This window comes from Penicillium verrucosum (genome assembly GCF_028828655.1).
Source record: "Penicillium verrucosum strain IBT 35672 chromosome Unknown utg000003l_segment0_segment0, whole genome shotgun sequence".
Classification (NCBI taxonomy): Eukaryota; Fungi; Ascomycota; class Eurotiomycetes; order Eurotiales; family Aspergillaceae; genus Penicillium; species Penicillium verrucosum.
The window spans coordinates 4,474,206-4,487,643 of record NW_026643212.1 but is presented as its reverse complement, the minus strand read 5'-3'; the positions used below and the strand labels follow the sequence as shown (position 1 = coordinate 4,487,643).

Sequence of the window (13,438 nt, the reverse complement as noted above, 5' to 3'; positions counted from 1 at the left end):
ATAGTCTGAGAACCGGGGAAATTGCCTATTGTTATTGTACATGCGAAGTAGATTGCAGTGGAGTGGGAAAAAGGGTATATGTTACATCGTGTACAATATAGTAGTTAGTAAATCTGTGTCTTTATGTTGTGCCTGTATATCGAATATTGTCGATGTAAATATAGTAACTATGTTGTAGTTAGTTATAATATCCATGGAAACTATCATGAAGAGAACAAAGGGCGATCATCTCGGTTCCCCCCCCTATTCTTGTCTGATATCGTTGAATATACTCCAAAAGGACCCATGGGTTAGTCGATCTCCCCCAACACCAAATTCCCACTTACCTCGGTAAAGGTTCTCCGAGCAGAAGAATATCAATTGAAGAGCGACCGCGTGGTTGAAGTAATGGTGGAGACAACCTGAATTATATCACCTGAACGATGAGGGAAGTAGGAAGTGGAGCCTCATTCTGCAGTTCGACCTCGGATCGACTCGGATACGGAGTTATGCCCTCTTTGCACATGATCTCAAAAGGAAATAAAGTGGATGTTTAATGGAGAGATTGAGACTGTGGCCGAATATTTACCGATGTGCACGTTGATTTGACGTTGATTTGACGTGGGCTTCACTTGTTGGAGTCGGGGACTCCACTGATCTTCCAAATGTCTCCCCTCTCTTTGCCCCCCGAACTCGGGTGAGAGGAAAATAAGTAGACAGTTAGGGCTTTCACGGAGAGACTCCGTACTCCATTAAGCTTTTGGAAAGTGCCTCGTTGGAGGTGCAGCAGATCCATGGTGATCCGGGGATATATGATTTACATCATTTTGATATATCCCTGTCCGAAATAGGAGGTTTCAAAAATATCGTAGATAGATATATGGCATTTCGCTATTGGACCGGGGGGAGAAAAAAAAAAAAAAAAAAAACCAAGAAGAAGAGGATAAAAAACTATAGGGCCCAGACCAACACATATCTCAAATGAGACATTTTCTTTGTAGGGCGGCTGTAGACACGTCAAAGAAGGGATCTCCCATTTAGTTTGGAGGCGCGCGGGTGAGTAAATGCCGATGCGCTATCGGATATGTCTTATTGCCTCCTTTGGGAATGCCGGAATTGAAGATGGAGTTATGGAGTACCGAGTAGCTTATAATATCTTTGAAAACAAAGGGAAAGGATTTCTCATATCCGGCCAATGACAGAAATATCTCCCAGATCAGAATCGGCATTTCTCCAGATTGTCATTCCCGAAGTAACGGATGGGGACGGATTAAGAAAATCTCACCCATGGTTGAAGGTGAAGATATATGGAGATGGACTTGGAGCTAGACTGGAGACTGGAGATGAGACGTGGGAACATGGGAACATGGGAGATGGCAGATCCAACCGCCGAAGCCGGACATCTGCAGTCCACGAGAGTCCACGAGAGATGTGACATATGCAGGTCGAAGAACGCAAGTAATGATTGGCAACTCGTGCTTTCCATGCAGTTGTCGGTGGCCGTGCATCTTTGGATGTTGAAATGTCTCTCATATTTTCATATTTTTCATATTTTCTCATGTCGATGAGTAGAGAGAGGTAATGGTACTCCGTACAGAGTACTCCGTATTGGTCTGATAAATCCCGTTTCAGGGGGAAACCCAGCATCGTCACCAACGTGGAGTTCAATAAATCCACCATTGAGTACCCCCGGGCAGATCGTCGCCGATCAATTTGCCAGATCGATTGGCACTCGCACGAACTGGTACTCCACAGGGTCGAATATCATTGGTATAAGTCAAGAGGGGGCTTTACACTAGTTCTGACACCATGTGCCTTAGCGGGTTCACTTCCAGCCGTAAAAAAGAAAGAAAAAGGAAAAAAAAAAAAAAAAAAGCATTGGTGCCTTGAGAGTCTTGGTCTGGGGGATAGAGGATCGCTCTTTTCCTATAGAAATGCGGGCCCTTTCGAATTGTTGGATCTGACCATATGATTCTGCTTTTCTGAGAATTGAATTTTGCAGCACATATGGTTGTCTCCAGTTGATAGAAGGTTTTGGAGTCAAAACGTCTCTCTCGCTTCTTTTGGATAGACGTCCGGTGTAGAACCGTCGGAACTGTCAGTACCGTCCATTTGGGAGGACCCCGAGGTAGTGATCGGCGACCATAGGGCCAAAGACGCCATCCGCGGGTGAGAGGAGGGCTTATCTGGTTTGGAGTATGACCGGATTGGGATAAAACTGGGGCCTTGAACCGGGCCCCAATGCACAGTAAATCACTCCTGGGGAACTATAGGCCGTGTTGTCTTCGTACAACCTTTGTGCTGAGATTTCACTCCCCGATTCTCATCGGACTTGATCGGGTTTACTCCGTAATGGACCTAAACATGTTGGGGATCTGAATATCATCTCGATAGGTCAAATAGTGAAAGAAAGAAAAGAAAAGAAACATTCAAAGCCCGTACACCGTACAGAGTAGAGAAGGAAGATGATCAATCGAATTCCCATATCTGCTTTGTTCAAACGCGCCAAGCACTCAACTGGGGATAGTAAGACCTAGTAGGTGAGCTGTTCCGCTTGGGTGATGGGATCCACTTGGAGTAATGACATCGCCCTGGATCGTCGAGGTCCATAACCAATGAAGTTTGCCTTGCGAATCTCGTTGATGATCGCCCGCGTGCTGGACGCCACGGACGCTAAGGTCCAATGGATCCCCAAGGGATGGATTGTGTGCTATAGGGTTCCATAATGACAGAACCAAGACAATGGAGATGTGGAGAGGTGAGAGGTGAGAGGTGGGAAGTGGAAAGTGGGAAGTGGGAAGTGGGTGATGGGAGATGAAGTTAGTTGTGTTGTGGCCCTAAAACAAACCACTCACCTTTTTTTTTATATTTTTATATTTTGATATTTTGGATTTATTCCTCTTCAACATATAATAATCGTTGTCTCGCCCGTTTCCTGTCTGTTTTTTGTTGATCATCTTGATCATCATTTAACTATCTTCTCCCCCCTCCCCTTTCCACTCTCCCCTGGACTGTGCGTCAATAATGAAGACATCCATATCATCCGATGTATGGGAGAAGAAGAAGGCGTTGATTTCCAAGTTATATATGGAAGAAGAATGGCCCTTGAAGCAGGTCATCAAGCAGATACGTACCGATGATTTCAATCCTAGGTGAGTACACATTCACCTTCATACTCCCTGTCCGATACTGGACTCTATCATGGATTATCAACTAACACATCCAAGTGAAACCCAACTACGAAGTAGACTGAAGAAATGGAGAGTGACCAAGCCATCCCGTCAGACTCGAAAGAAGAGTCTGGCTTCTGCCTCTGGAGAAGACCAAGATTCAGACAAGGATGCGAAGCGCAAAGCATCAACCATCCAAAGACCACTGCCATCATTACCAACAAGAGAGACACCGACCCGCCATGAATGGCCCATGGCACAACCACAACCCAACTACGGGCATCCGTCCACCTTCCAACACCCCGTCCCAGACCAGGACCGGAAATGGAGCTCTCCCATGATCCAACAACTCACTCCAAGCCCCTCCGATGAGCACATCCTCATCCCAGAACGCACAACAGCCGCCTCTTATTCAGACCCCAGTCCAACAACAACATCCTTCGACCACTCTCACACCTTCCCAGTCAGTGAAGGTCTCATGTTGAACACAACATCCGCCGTAGCCCCATCCTACCCAACCTACCCACTCTCACCCGAATCATGTCTCCCAAGCCCAGGCACGGCAACGACCCCCGGCGGCATTGGCTGGCCGCCCCGCGCCGTCTCAGTAGACTACGGCCTCAACCCATCTCAATGGTACTCGCTGCCCTTTGAAGCCATCACTCCACCAGCCATCCCTCAGTCCACGGCTGCTCCCATGACTCCTTCAATGAACGGCTACCTCCCTCAAGCCCAGCTCTACCATCCCCAGTACCACCACCATTACGGTGAGGCACCAGAGTACCCCCATGGCTATGATGCGAAGAACTGGAAGCGTGCTATGTCGTTGCAGTATGATATGGCGGGCCATGTGGCGGCTCCGTCTGAGCACGATGGGAAGCAGATCCACCCGCATACACAGCCTCATGGCCAATCGCATCCTATGGCTTCGCCGCCGAATACCCAGTCCGGTGGGCCTCATTCGGTGATGTGTGCTCCAATCATGCCTTACATGGGCCATGATCATTATGTGCAGAAACCCCCGGGCATTGGTTACTAGGTGGTAACCTGCACTGACGCTCTTCTTTCTGTTAAATACCTGTGATACCTCGATACCTTATTACCTTGTTACCTTGTTACCTCGATACCTTTTTGTGTGAAATATGGGTGGTTGTTTGTTTTGTCATACCCGATATGTTTTTGGTTTTTGGGGAGTTTGGATGAAAAGGAAACTGTATATATTGATACCTATTGATTAATTAAGCTTGACGCATCTATATTATGCATATGTATACTATCTCTATTTATATATGGAAAAAGCTTCTGTACATTCATGCATATTATTACCCTTTGCACACATCCAAGAAGAACATGGACCCATCGGAGTGTCCTTACATATAATGTCTCTAATATAATCGTAGGCCAACCATATGAGACCATTAAAGGCTTACACAGGCCGCATGTATACTATTTGTATCAATATCAATCAATATCAAATGCCCGAATAGACCGAGTGTTCTATAAATGCCAAGACCCAATCAGTTACCCGAAAAGGAACCTCGGCATCTTGCGGGGAAACCCCCATGTCCCCTTCCAGAGCTCTTTTTATTTGAACATCCCCTTCGATCTCTTCACTCAAAAGGTTCAGAACTTATCACCTCAATCTCAAATATACATCCGTACCACCCGTAAAAATGCGTGCCGTTCAAGTCAGCGAATACGTCAAGGTACCTACAGCCAATCCCCAAACCTCAACTCCCAACTCCAATCCCAAACTAACCCACCCACTTACAGGGCCCTCTAGACCTAAAAGTAACAACAGTCCCAACCCCAACCCCAACAGCGGACAAATACCTAATCGAAATCCACTCGGCCGGCACGAACTTCTTCGATATCCTCCAAATCCAAGGCAAATACCAAAACCAACCACCGCTCCCTTGGATCGGCGGCGCCGAATTCGCCGGCACAATCACCGCCGTGCCCACCTCCCCAAACAACCGCTACAAGCTCGGTGACCGTGTCTTCGGCGCTACACAAGGAGCCTACGCAACACATGTCCTAGCCGCAGAGCAAACCCTCCTCCCCGTGCCGGAAGGGTGGAGCTTCGAAGATGCCGCGGGTCTGTTCGTCACGGCGCCGACCTCGTATGGCGGTCTTGTACAGCGCGCTGGCGTGAAAGCCGGGGACTGGGTTCTTGTTCATGCGGCTGCGGGTGGAGTCGGACTTGCTGCTGTGCAGATTGCTAAGGCTATGGGGGCGACTGTTATTGCTACTGCCGGAACCGAGAGGAAGAGGGAGATTGCCAAGGTCTTTGGGGCAGATTATGTGGTTGATTACACTAATAAGGCGTGGCCGGAGGTTGTGAAGGGGATTTGCAAGCAGAACAGGAAGGGAAATGGGGCTGCTGGGGTGGATATTGTTTATGATCCGGTTGGGATGATTGAGACGAGTTTGAAGTGTGTGGCGTGGAATGCGCGGTTGTTGGTTATTGGGTTTGCGGCGGGAAAGATTGAGAAGGTTGCGCTGAATCGGGTCCTGTTGAAGAATGTGAGTATTGTTGGCTTGCATTGGGGGCAGTATGCCAAGTTTGAGACGGAGACTGTGGGCGAGGTTTGGCAAGGAATCTTTGACCTTGTTAAGCAAAGGAAGTTCAAGGGGACATCGTTCAAGGATGAGAGCTTTGTTGGGTTGGAAAGTGTGCCCAGGGCTTTGCAGGCATTGGGAGGGAGGGAGACTTGGGGAAAGGTTGTTGTGAATATTGTCGGTGACACGAAGAGCAAGCTGTAGATTTTAGCTTTAGGAGAAAGAGAGATACGTGGGAAAAGAATAGATTCGATACGATATAAACTGATGAATGTAGATGCGCAAGGAGTCATGCTCTCGTAGACAAAGTAAAATCCCCGAAGGGAAAGACTCGAGCAAGTATAACATGAACTATGAAGGCCCTTTGCTTGCTCTGGCAACTTTTGTATTTCAAAAGTGAGCAAGAGTACCCGAAAGTACCCAGCTCGCAATCCAGCTCCAGTCGGTCACGGCTACAAGACGTAGCGCTGTGGTGACTGTTCTCCAGAAGGAGAGCCCTTGAGCATGTCCAAATGGACTGGGGCAGCTGGATTGAGGAGTTGCGGATGACAGAACGTGTCTGGGAGTTGATATATTTGGAATTGGGTTAGTATAGAGTATTTTTTATTGATAGACACCATAAATCAGAATAGCATTGAATTCCGAGGAATGGCTTGAATGTCCAGAGAGTGTCCAGAAGAAGTTGGCGAAAAAAAGGGAAAAAAAGGGAAAAATAAAGGACGATGACTCAGCATATCCATACCGCCAATTTTCTGCCTGAGGTGTGGAAGATATACAACATACCATGACCTAGGTATAGCATGAACTTCCCTCTAACAATTCCATCTCGAGGGCCCAATTCTTTGACTACGCCATCCGTGTTCAGTATATTGCATGATCCACCTCCAAATTCTATAGCCAAAACCTTCGACAAGAGTAGGGGACAAGCTCTTGCCAGAGAGGGAATATATAATGGTCCGCTGCTTTGAGATAACAATTTTAAGGTAACTTCCAACGTTATATCCGATCGCCAAAGCTTGTTGCGGGACGATGATTGAAGGTAATCAAGCGATAAAAGAGAAGATGGCTCTTTTAGATCCTTTGGAGAGTGGAACTATGTTCAATCCCAGGTGTAAAACCTGTACAATTAGTACGGTATTTCCAAAGTAAACCGTGGATCTTGGAATCAATAAGTATAGACATGACCAGGTATTGCCATACTTGATGTGTAGATAACGCAAGATACTTGATTACTTGAACTTGATGTGATGAATATCGTCTCTCGGACTCTCTCCCAACGAGAGTCAAGGGCTGATGCACGAAGAAAAGCAGGTTCTCCCACATCCTTGCCTGGAAATTAAGGGAAAATTACCTATATAACTAACTAACCAGGAACTACTTCTCAAAGTGCCGTGCAATGCGCCATTGGTTCGGAGAGGTGCCGGGGCAGAAGGTTGCATCAAGCGTTTCTGGGCTGCTAGTGGAACTTCCCTACATCACATTTGCATCCGTATGTAGGAAAATAAGGTAATGTCTCTAAAACATGAGCCAGTCGAGGGCATGATTTCAACCTCTAGGTCATTGAATTTATCCGAGATAATGCTCAGCCGGGGTTCTGTGGTCCTTGGGTCCTGCTAGTAATGCCGCACCGAACACCTACAATCCATACAGATATTGGCAATGATGGGCTGATTAATGAGAGATATGTGACGTGAGAAATGAAGGTGGTCAAGGTGAGCTCAGCTCTTCCTGCTGGTCATCTTGAAGAGTTGAAAGGATTCCCCGGGGGACAAGGATGAAGAAGAAGAAGAAGAAGGAAGGGAACAGAATACAAATTGGGAAGATGAAATGTGACATAGGACTAGACATGTGACATGGGACTATGAAAGAAGGTGCGTTGGAGAGTCGTCCATTTTAGGAAGGTACCTGGGATGTGACCATATAAAAGGACCCCTCCCACCTTTTTTCCTCTTCTTCTTCTTCTCCCTCTCGACCATCATCTCACCGTAGCCCCCATGAGATAAGGGTCCCGTAGCAACCCGGGTGCCTATGCCTGAGACATCAACATCGTTGAGGCCCATGCAGCTCCACACCCAAATCAAACGAGTCTTTCTCGTCAGTGTTCTCCAACAAGTCGCTACGCATTTGGGCATCATAGTTCACTTGTCGAGTCCCACGGAATACATGGGGGGTGTTTACCCACTCCCTCTTTCATTATGCATGTAAATATGTAGTCACTTAGTAGTTAGTCACCGAATATAGACTTACAGTCAAGTACGCGTAGCATTGATTAGAGTCATGTTTCAATACACACACATTTGATTCAATTACTCTATGGGAAACTGTCTGTAAGATATCCCCAAGGTCGTAACCATCAAGGACATAGCTGTAGATGCAGGCAGATACCCCAAACACAAGACATGGAATTAAGAGAGAAAGAAAAGAAACATCATCACATCATGGTAATCGTTCATATCATAGGTAGCTTTCAAATGTTTTTTTTTTTTTTCAATAAGTGTCATCAATGCCGTGAAGCGCATCACACTCAGTGATGACGCTCACGCATCTCAACGACAGTGGTCCAACCCTCACAACAAGACCGGCTCATGTTATGTCCACACCAGCAGCAGGTCACCTTGCGGGGAAGAAGAGGCGCAGGCCGTAGATCGGGCGTGCCCTGGGTAGCATGGGGAGCTGGGAATTGACCGAATGGCAGCGATCGTGAGCCTATCAGCTTGCGGGTACCACTGTCGGGTTGTTTCTTGGAGCGGGATCCGTCCACCTTGGAATCCGACCCTATACGCTCGGGGCAGGCAAGACGCGCGTAGACTTCGGAAGGTAGGTCATGCCAGTACTTGCAGCGACAGCAGATTACGAAGATCTTGGAAAGGGTTTGTGGGTTGCGGGCTGCTTTCGCTTTTTGGGATCTTCGTTTGAGGATGCTCATGGGACCTGGTCGAGTTTGGGGGCTGCCGGGTTGGGTACCTAGTTGGGTGCTGGGCTGTATGCTAGGATGAATGTCGGGCTGAGTGGCAGATTGTATGCCCTGGTAACCATGGGAGTGAGAAGCAGCCTGCTGGATAGGCAGGATGCTGGGTTGGATGCTAGGTTGGATGCCTGGCTGGGTATTGGCTTGAATGAGGGGGCGAACGGGAGCTTCCTGTATGACTGAAGCTTCAGCGGCAGAGACTGAGGGAGTGGTATCCACGCGAGTCAGCGAATTTCGTATGAAATCAGGAGATCCGGGTGCATCTTCGTCAGCAGTATCATAATTCGAATGGCCGTCATGGGAGGAGGCGTATGAAGGACTGCGGCTATGTCCTGGTATGAATGCTCCAGGTCCTCCATTAGCAATAATATTTCCAGGGAGTTCGGTGGAAGTGCATGAAGCTCGACGGGGAGATCTCGCAGAAACAGTGTAATTGTCATCCGACAGGTCTTTCGACCTTCGGTTGTTTCTCTCGCCGGGCGAAACACTTCCTGTATGGAATGGAGATCTGACGGCCACCTGGAAAGGAGATGCTGGAATGTCTTCGAGTGTATCGTTTGCCGTGGTTGGAACTCTCCGAATTTCGAGACTCCGTCTGTCGCTCTTGACTGGGATCTGTGGCAGTTCAATCGACTGCGGAGCTTCTTGGAAGTTTTCCTTGAAACGACTTAAAGTTCGCTTGGGGATATGCGATGAAGCGATAGGCAATCGGCTTCTTCCCCGATCCTCGGGATGAAGTTGAGCGGGGGACTGTGGTGACTGGAGTGGGTTTGCATCAAGGTTTTGTGCTGTCGGTGGTTTTGGAATCTTAGAATCATTCTGGGGCGATTCATCCGTATTTGCAGGATTCAGCGCTAGGGGAGACGACTTGTATGTTCGCGGGAAGGGATCCACCCGGCTCTTTCTAGCAAGTATTAGTGCTGGGTTGAGTGGTGGTGGATACGGCCTGGCACTGGATGGAGTCGATGGATTGTCTGGAGTTTCTGGAGGTGTTAACTCCTGCAACTGACGAGCCGTGGTAACTTGAGCAGGCGAGTCAGGATGACCGGATGAATAGACGTTAGGCTGGCTCATGCTTTGCGTTGGCATGCTAGTAGCCCTGACAGAACGGTCATGGCGAGTCGCACGATCAAGGGGATTATCTGCCGCGGGCACACTCTTCCGGTCATGCTTCAGAGCTGCAGAAAACAACTCCCTGTCCAGATCGCCCGAGGATGCTGGTGTCTTGCCGTTTCGAGCACCTTTTCCAATCATGGACCGAGTACGGCTGGAAATCTGTTCCGACACTGACCGATTGGTCTCGCGTCCATCCTTTGTCTTCCAGGCTTCAGCCATCCTCCAGTTCTCGCGAAGATCATCAGACTTTGCCGAGGCGTGCAACCGGTTATGCTGGGTTGGGTTGGAGCTTTTGTGCGAAGCGGATAGGTTCAGTGCGGTACCATGCTTGGACTGTAGCTCTCGGGTGATGGCCGTTCCAAACCTTTCCGGTAGAGTCAAAGGCAGAGATGGTGGGTTCGTATCGGTCCTAAGCTGGCTAAACTCGGCAGACGGAGAATCTTGCTCACTCGAATTTGAATTCCGGCGTGAACGCCGGAATATCGAGGACAGGCCACTTGACGATCTCGGACGCTCGGCATTTGCACTGGAGCTTCTGCTTGAGCTGCTCACGGGTTGTTTCTTGGTCAAGCGGCGAGAGGATCTTTCATGGTCTCCGAGGTCGGCCTTGGATTGGGTATCCTCCAGTGCTAGCAAACGCTTCTCGAGTTCCTTTCTCTCGGCTTCTAGGCGCTTTGTGACCCGCGTTTCTTTCTTTTTGGGTTTGTCCCAGGTTGGTGATTTGCAGATCTTGTCTACATCTGCGCTGGGATGGTTAGGCACGGGCGTCATTTGTTGGGTTGGAGTCGCATCCTCCATAGGGGCCCCGTTTGCGACTGATAGACTTGAGCCAGGTGTACCGGTGGAGGGCAAGTGAGAGTTGGAGGAGTAAGAGAGCGAGCTGGGCCCTGTCTCATCGTACAGAGAGTGTCTCGTATGAGAATTGTTATCGGTTGTCGCCTCTTGTGCGAGAGCTTCGCGGGCGAGAAAGGGAACCGGAGGAACAAATTCACCATTTTGACTATGTCGTTTCTTCAAGGGGTTAAATGAAGCTCCTCCACTTTTTTTCTCTTTATTTTAAACTTGTGGTTCACTTACATCCATGGATTTACTAAAGACGCGATGGATGTGATCCGAGATGGATGATCGACGGGCCCTGCGGGGGCGGATTTGTGGAGGCCTCCATTGGCGTTGAACAGGTTTAGCGAATGTCTGATCGGAAAAGAAGCGAGTGACATTGAACAGGGAAACAGCCCGGAGATCAAGGAATCATGGATCGTGAGACGTGAGTGAGTCGTGAGTCGTAAGTCGCAAGTCAGGCAGAGGCAGATAAACAAAAGAAAACGAGAGGCAAAGGCCCAAGGCCAAAAGAAAACAAACAGAGAAAAGAAGAAAAAGAAGAAAAAGAAGAAAAAGGAAAGAAAATGGAAGGAAAAAGATAAAAAAGAAAAAGCAGACACAGTCGAGAATCGAAGAAAAAAACCGAATGTGCTGGTTAATTGGCTGCAGCTGAAACAGACTTGGGTTAACTATTGGGCTATTTCTTAGTGGGTTTGTTTTTTTCTGATCTGTCGATTTATAGATGTAGATATATAACTATATATAACTATATATAACTATATATAACTATATATAACTATATACAATCTATAAACATACACTCCCTAATCCAAACAATACAAAAAATCCCAATCAGTCCAATTCGAAACTTCTGAAGTGGTGAAACTGTCAGAATGAGAAAATCCAATCCGAAGCCCAAAAGTCACGGAGTCACACCCCTCCCACTTGGCATCAAAATCAAAATCTCACCTTTTACATCTCCCCGACTCTGCACAACCACCCTTAAAACTGTCGGTACACACATACACACACAAACACAAAAAGAATACCAAAAAGGAAAAACTTACACAATGTCCAACCAACCCCACGACTTACCGCCAAGTTATGATGCATCACAACAATCCTGGGGGATCTCCAACACTCAGCCACAGAATGCAGCCTCAGGCCATCCACCTCCATATCACAACTGGCAAGAAGCAGTCCCAGACACAGCCACATTTCCACCACCCCCAATCACCGGCTATCTAATCTCAGGCACGGGGAACGCCTCTGAAGACGACGCCCAACGCGCCCATGATTTCTGTGACTCCGTGCCCCTCTGGATCCCAACTCAGCCCTCAACTGCGGTCTATCACGACGTACAGGCTTACGATCTTCGTCCCGTCCAGCCAGCTGAGCTGCGTGGCCATGTCTCGGCTGTTGCATGTGGTCGCTGGCGTGGACACAGTGCTGATGGGAACGGGGATTGTGTCATTCTTACCCAGTTGCCCATGTACTTCCCGGCTACGGACTCGCCGTTTGTGCGGGAACAGAAGAAGACCATCTACTTTGAGGTTAAATTGTTGACGCTGAGGGCGGGGCCGACACCACAGGATTGTAGTGGGTTTTCCATTGGGTTTGCTGCACAACCTTACCCGTCATGGAGATCACCTGGTTGGGAGAGAGGTGGGTTGGGAGTGTTCTCGGATGATGGATGTCGATTTGTGAATGATTCATTTGGGGGTCGGGATTTTACTACAGCTTTTAAGGTGGGTGAGACGGTTGGGTTGGGGATGGAGTTTGAGCTGCCGGAGAATATCTGCAGTGGGGACAAGAAGAACAAGAGATGCAAGGTGCATATCTTCTTCACGCGGAATGGATGCCGATCTGGGGGTTGGGATCTGCATGAGGAGGTCGATGCGGATTCTGGGGGTGTTGAAGGCCTGGAAGGGGACTACGACCTCTATGGGGCGATTGGGTTGTTCGGTGGCGTCGATTTCGAGTCTTGTTTTGACCCTGCAGGCTGGCTATGGAAGCCAGAGTGAACTTGTGATACCTGCCAAGTAAGGGGGCCAGGGGCCAGGGCATAGGGCTGAGCCTTCTTTTTCTTTTTCTTTCTTTTTACTTTTTTATGGCTTATGGCTTATGACACTTTTTTATGGCTTATGGCTTATGACTTTATGCGTTGATAGGCTCGTGTAGCTATAATAGCTATAACTTGATAACGGCATCCAAAAATAGCTTTAATATGATCCCAGATCAGAAACACATACTATGTACGAAGTATAAAAAGCCAACAAGACAGCTAACGTCTTTATGCCTAACATGTTGTATGAAACTAATTTGCATACCGTAAATGAGCTTATGCACGTGTGTTCTAGAACGGTATTTTTTTATTTTCTTTTTATTTTCCCTTTATTCTCGGCCACAGTCTTCCTGGTAACTGCAGCGCATTAGTGGCCGGGGGATGCACGAGGTGCAGTTCCGCTACCACGGTCCTATGTCTGATGAGCAGGTGCGTCTCTGCCGCTTTTCCGTATCCCCGGTCTATCCCAGCTGCATGAACGGCAGGAAATCGTTTTATTTGACGTCAGGATGCGCCGAGAGCATTGCGATCTTTGTCCTTTTGCAGGGGATCCGAGTTCGGAGAGTTCTTTGTCCATATCCTAGGGTTTGAGGATTGATACGGCTATATATATATATGCGTATGACAACAGCTAAAATCGAGATAGACAAGAGAGGCAAGAGAGACAAGGGAGACAAGGGAGACAGCAGAGACAATAGAGACAAAAGAGACAATAGAGATAAGATAGACATGAAAGAGGAAAGTCCAAGTGAGGCTCAT

At 48.1% G+C, this 13,438-nt stretch overlaps 4 protein-coding genes across 4 annotated transcripts; 3 read left to right on the top strand and 1 right to left on the bottom strand.

The window, feature by feature from the left end:
* Positions 1-3,003: 3,003 nt before the first annotated feature.
* N7516_009256 (Clr5 domain-containing protein) lies at positions 3,004-4,188 on the top strand (the record flags this gene model as incomplete). Its single annotated transcript, XM_057221975.1, has 2 exons — positions 3,004-3,131; positions 3,207-4,188. The coding sequence occupies 2 exons, from the start codon at positions 3,004-3,006 to the stop codon at positions 4,186-4,188; spliced, it is 1,110 nt and encodes a 369-aa protein (XP_057072247.1).
* A 634-nt stretch (positions 4,189-4,822) lies between these two features.
* N7516_009255 (NADPH:quinone oxidoreductase family protein) lies at positions 4,823-5,915 on the top strand (the record flags this gene model as incomplete). The annotated part of the gene is made up of 2 exons (XM_057221974.1): positions 4,823-4,855; positions 4,923-5,915. 2 exons carry the CDS (start codon positions 4,823-4,825, stop codon positions 5,913-5,915), a joined length of 1,026 nt encoding a protein of 341 aa, XP_057072246.1.
* A 2,320-nt stretch (positions 5,916-8,235) lies between these two features.
* Positions 8,236-10,960, bottom strand: N7516_009254 (uncharacterized protein; the record flags this gene model as incomplete). The annotated part of the gene is made up of 2 exons (XM_057221973.1): positions 8,236-10,834; positions 10,887-10,960. The coding sequence occupies 2 exons, from the start codon at positions 10,958-10,960 to the stop codon at positions 8,236-8,238; spliced, it is 2,673 nt and encodes an 890-aa protein (XP_057072245.1).
* Positions 10,961-11,684: 724 nt separating this feature from the next.
* N7516_009253 (SSH4 family protein) lies at positions 11,685-12,638 on the top strand (the record flags this gene model as incomplete). The annotated part of the gene is made up of 1 exon (XM_057221972.1): positions 11,685-12,638. The coding sequence occupies one exon, from the start codon at positions 11,685-11,687 to the stop codon at positions 12,636-12,638; it is 954 nt and encodes a 317-aa protein (XP_057072244.1).
* Positions 12,639-13,438: the final 800 nt, after the last annotated feature.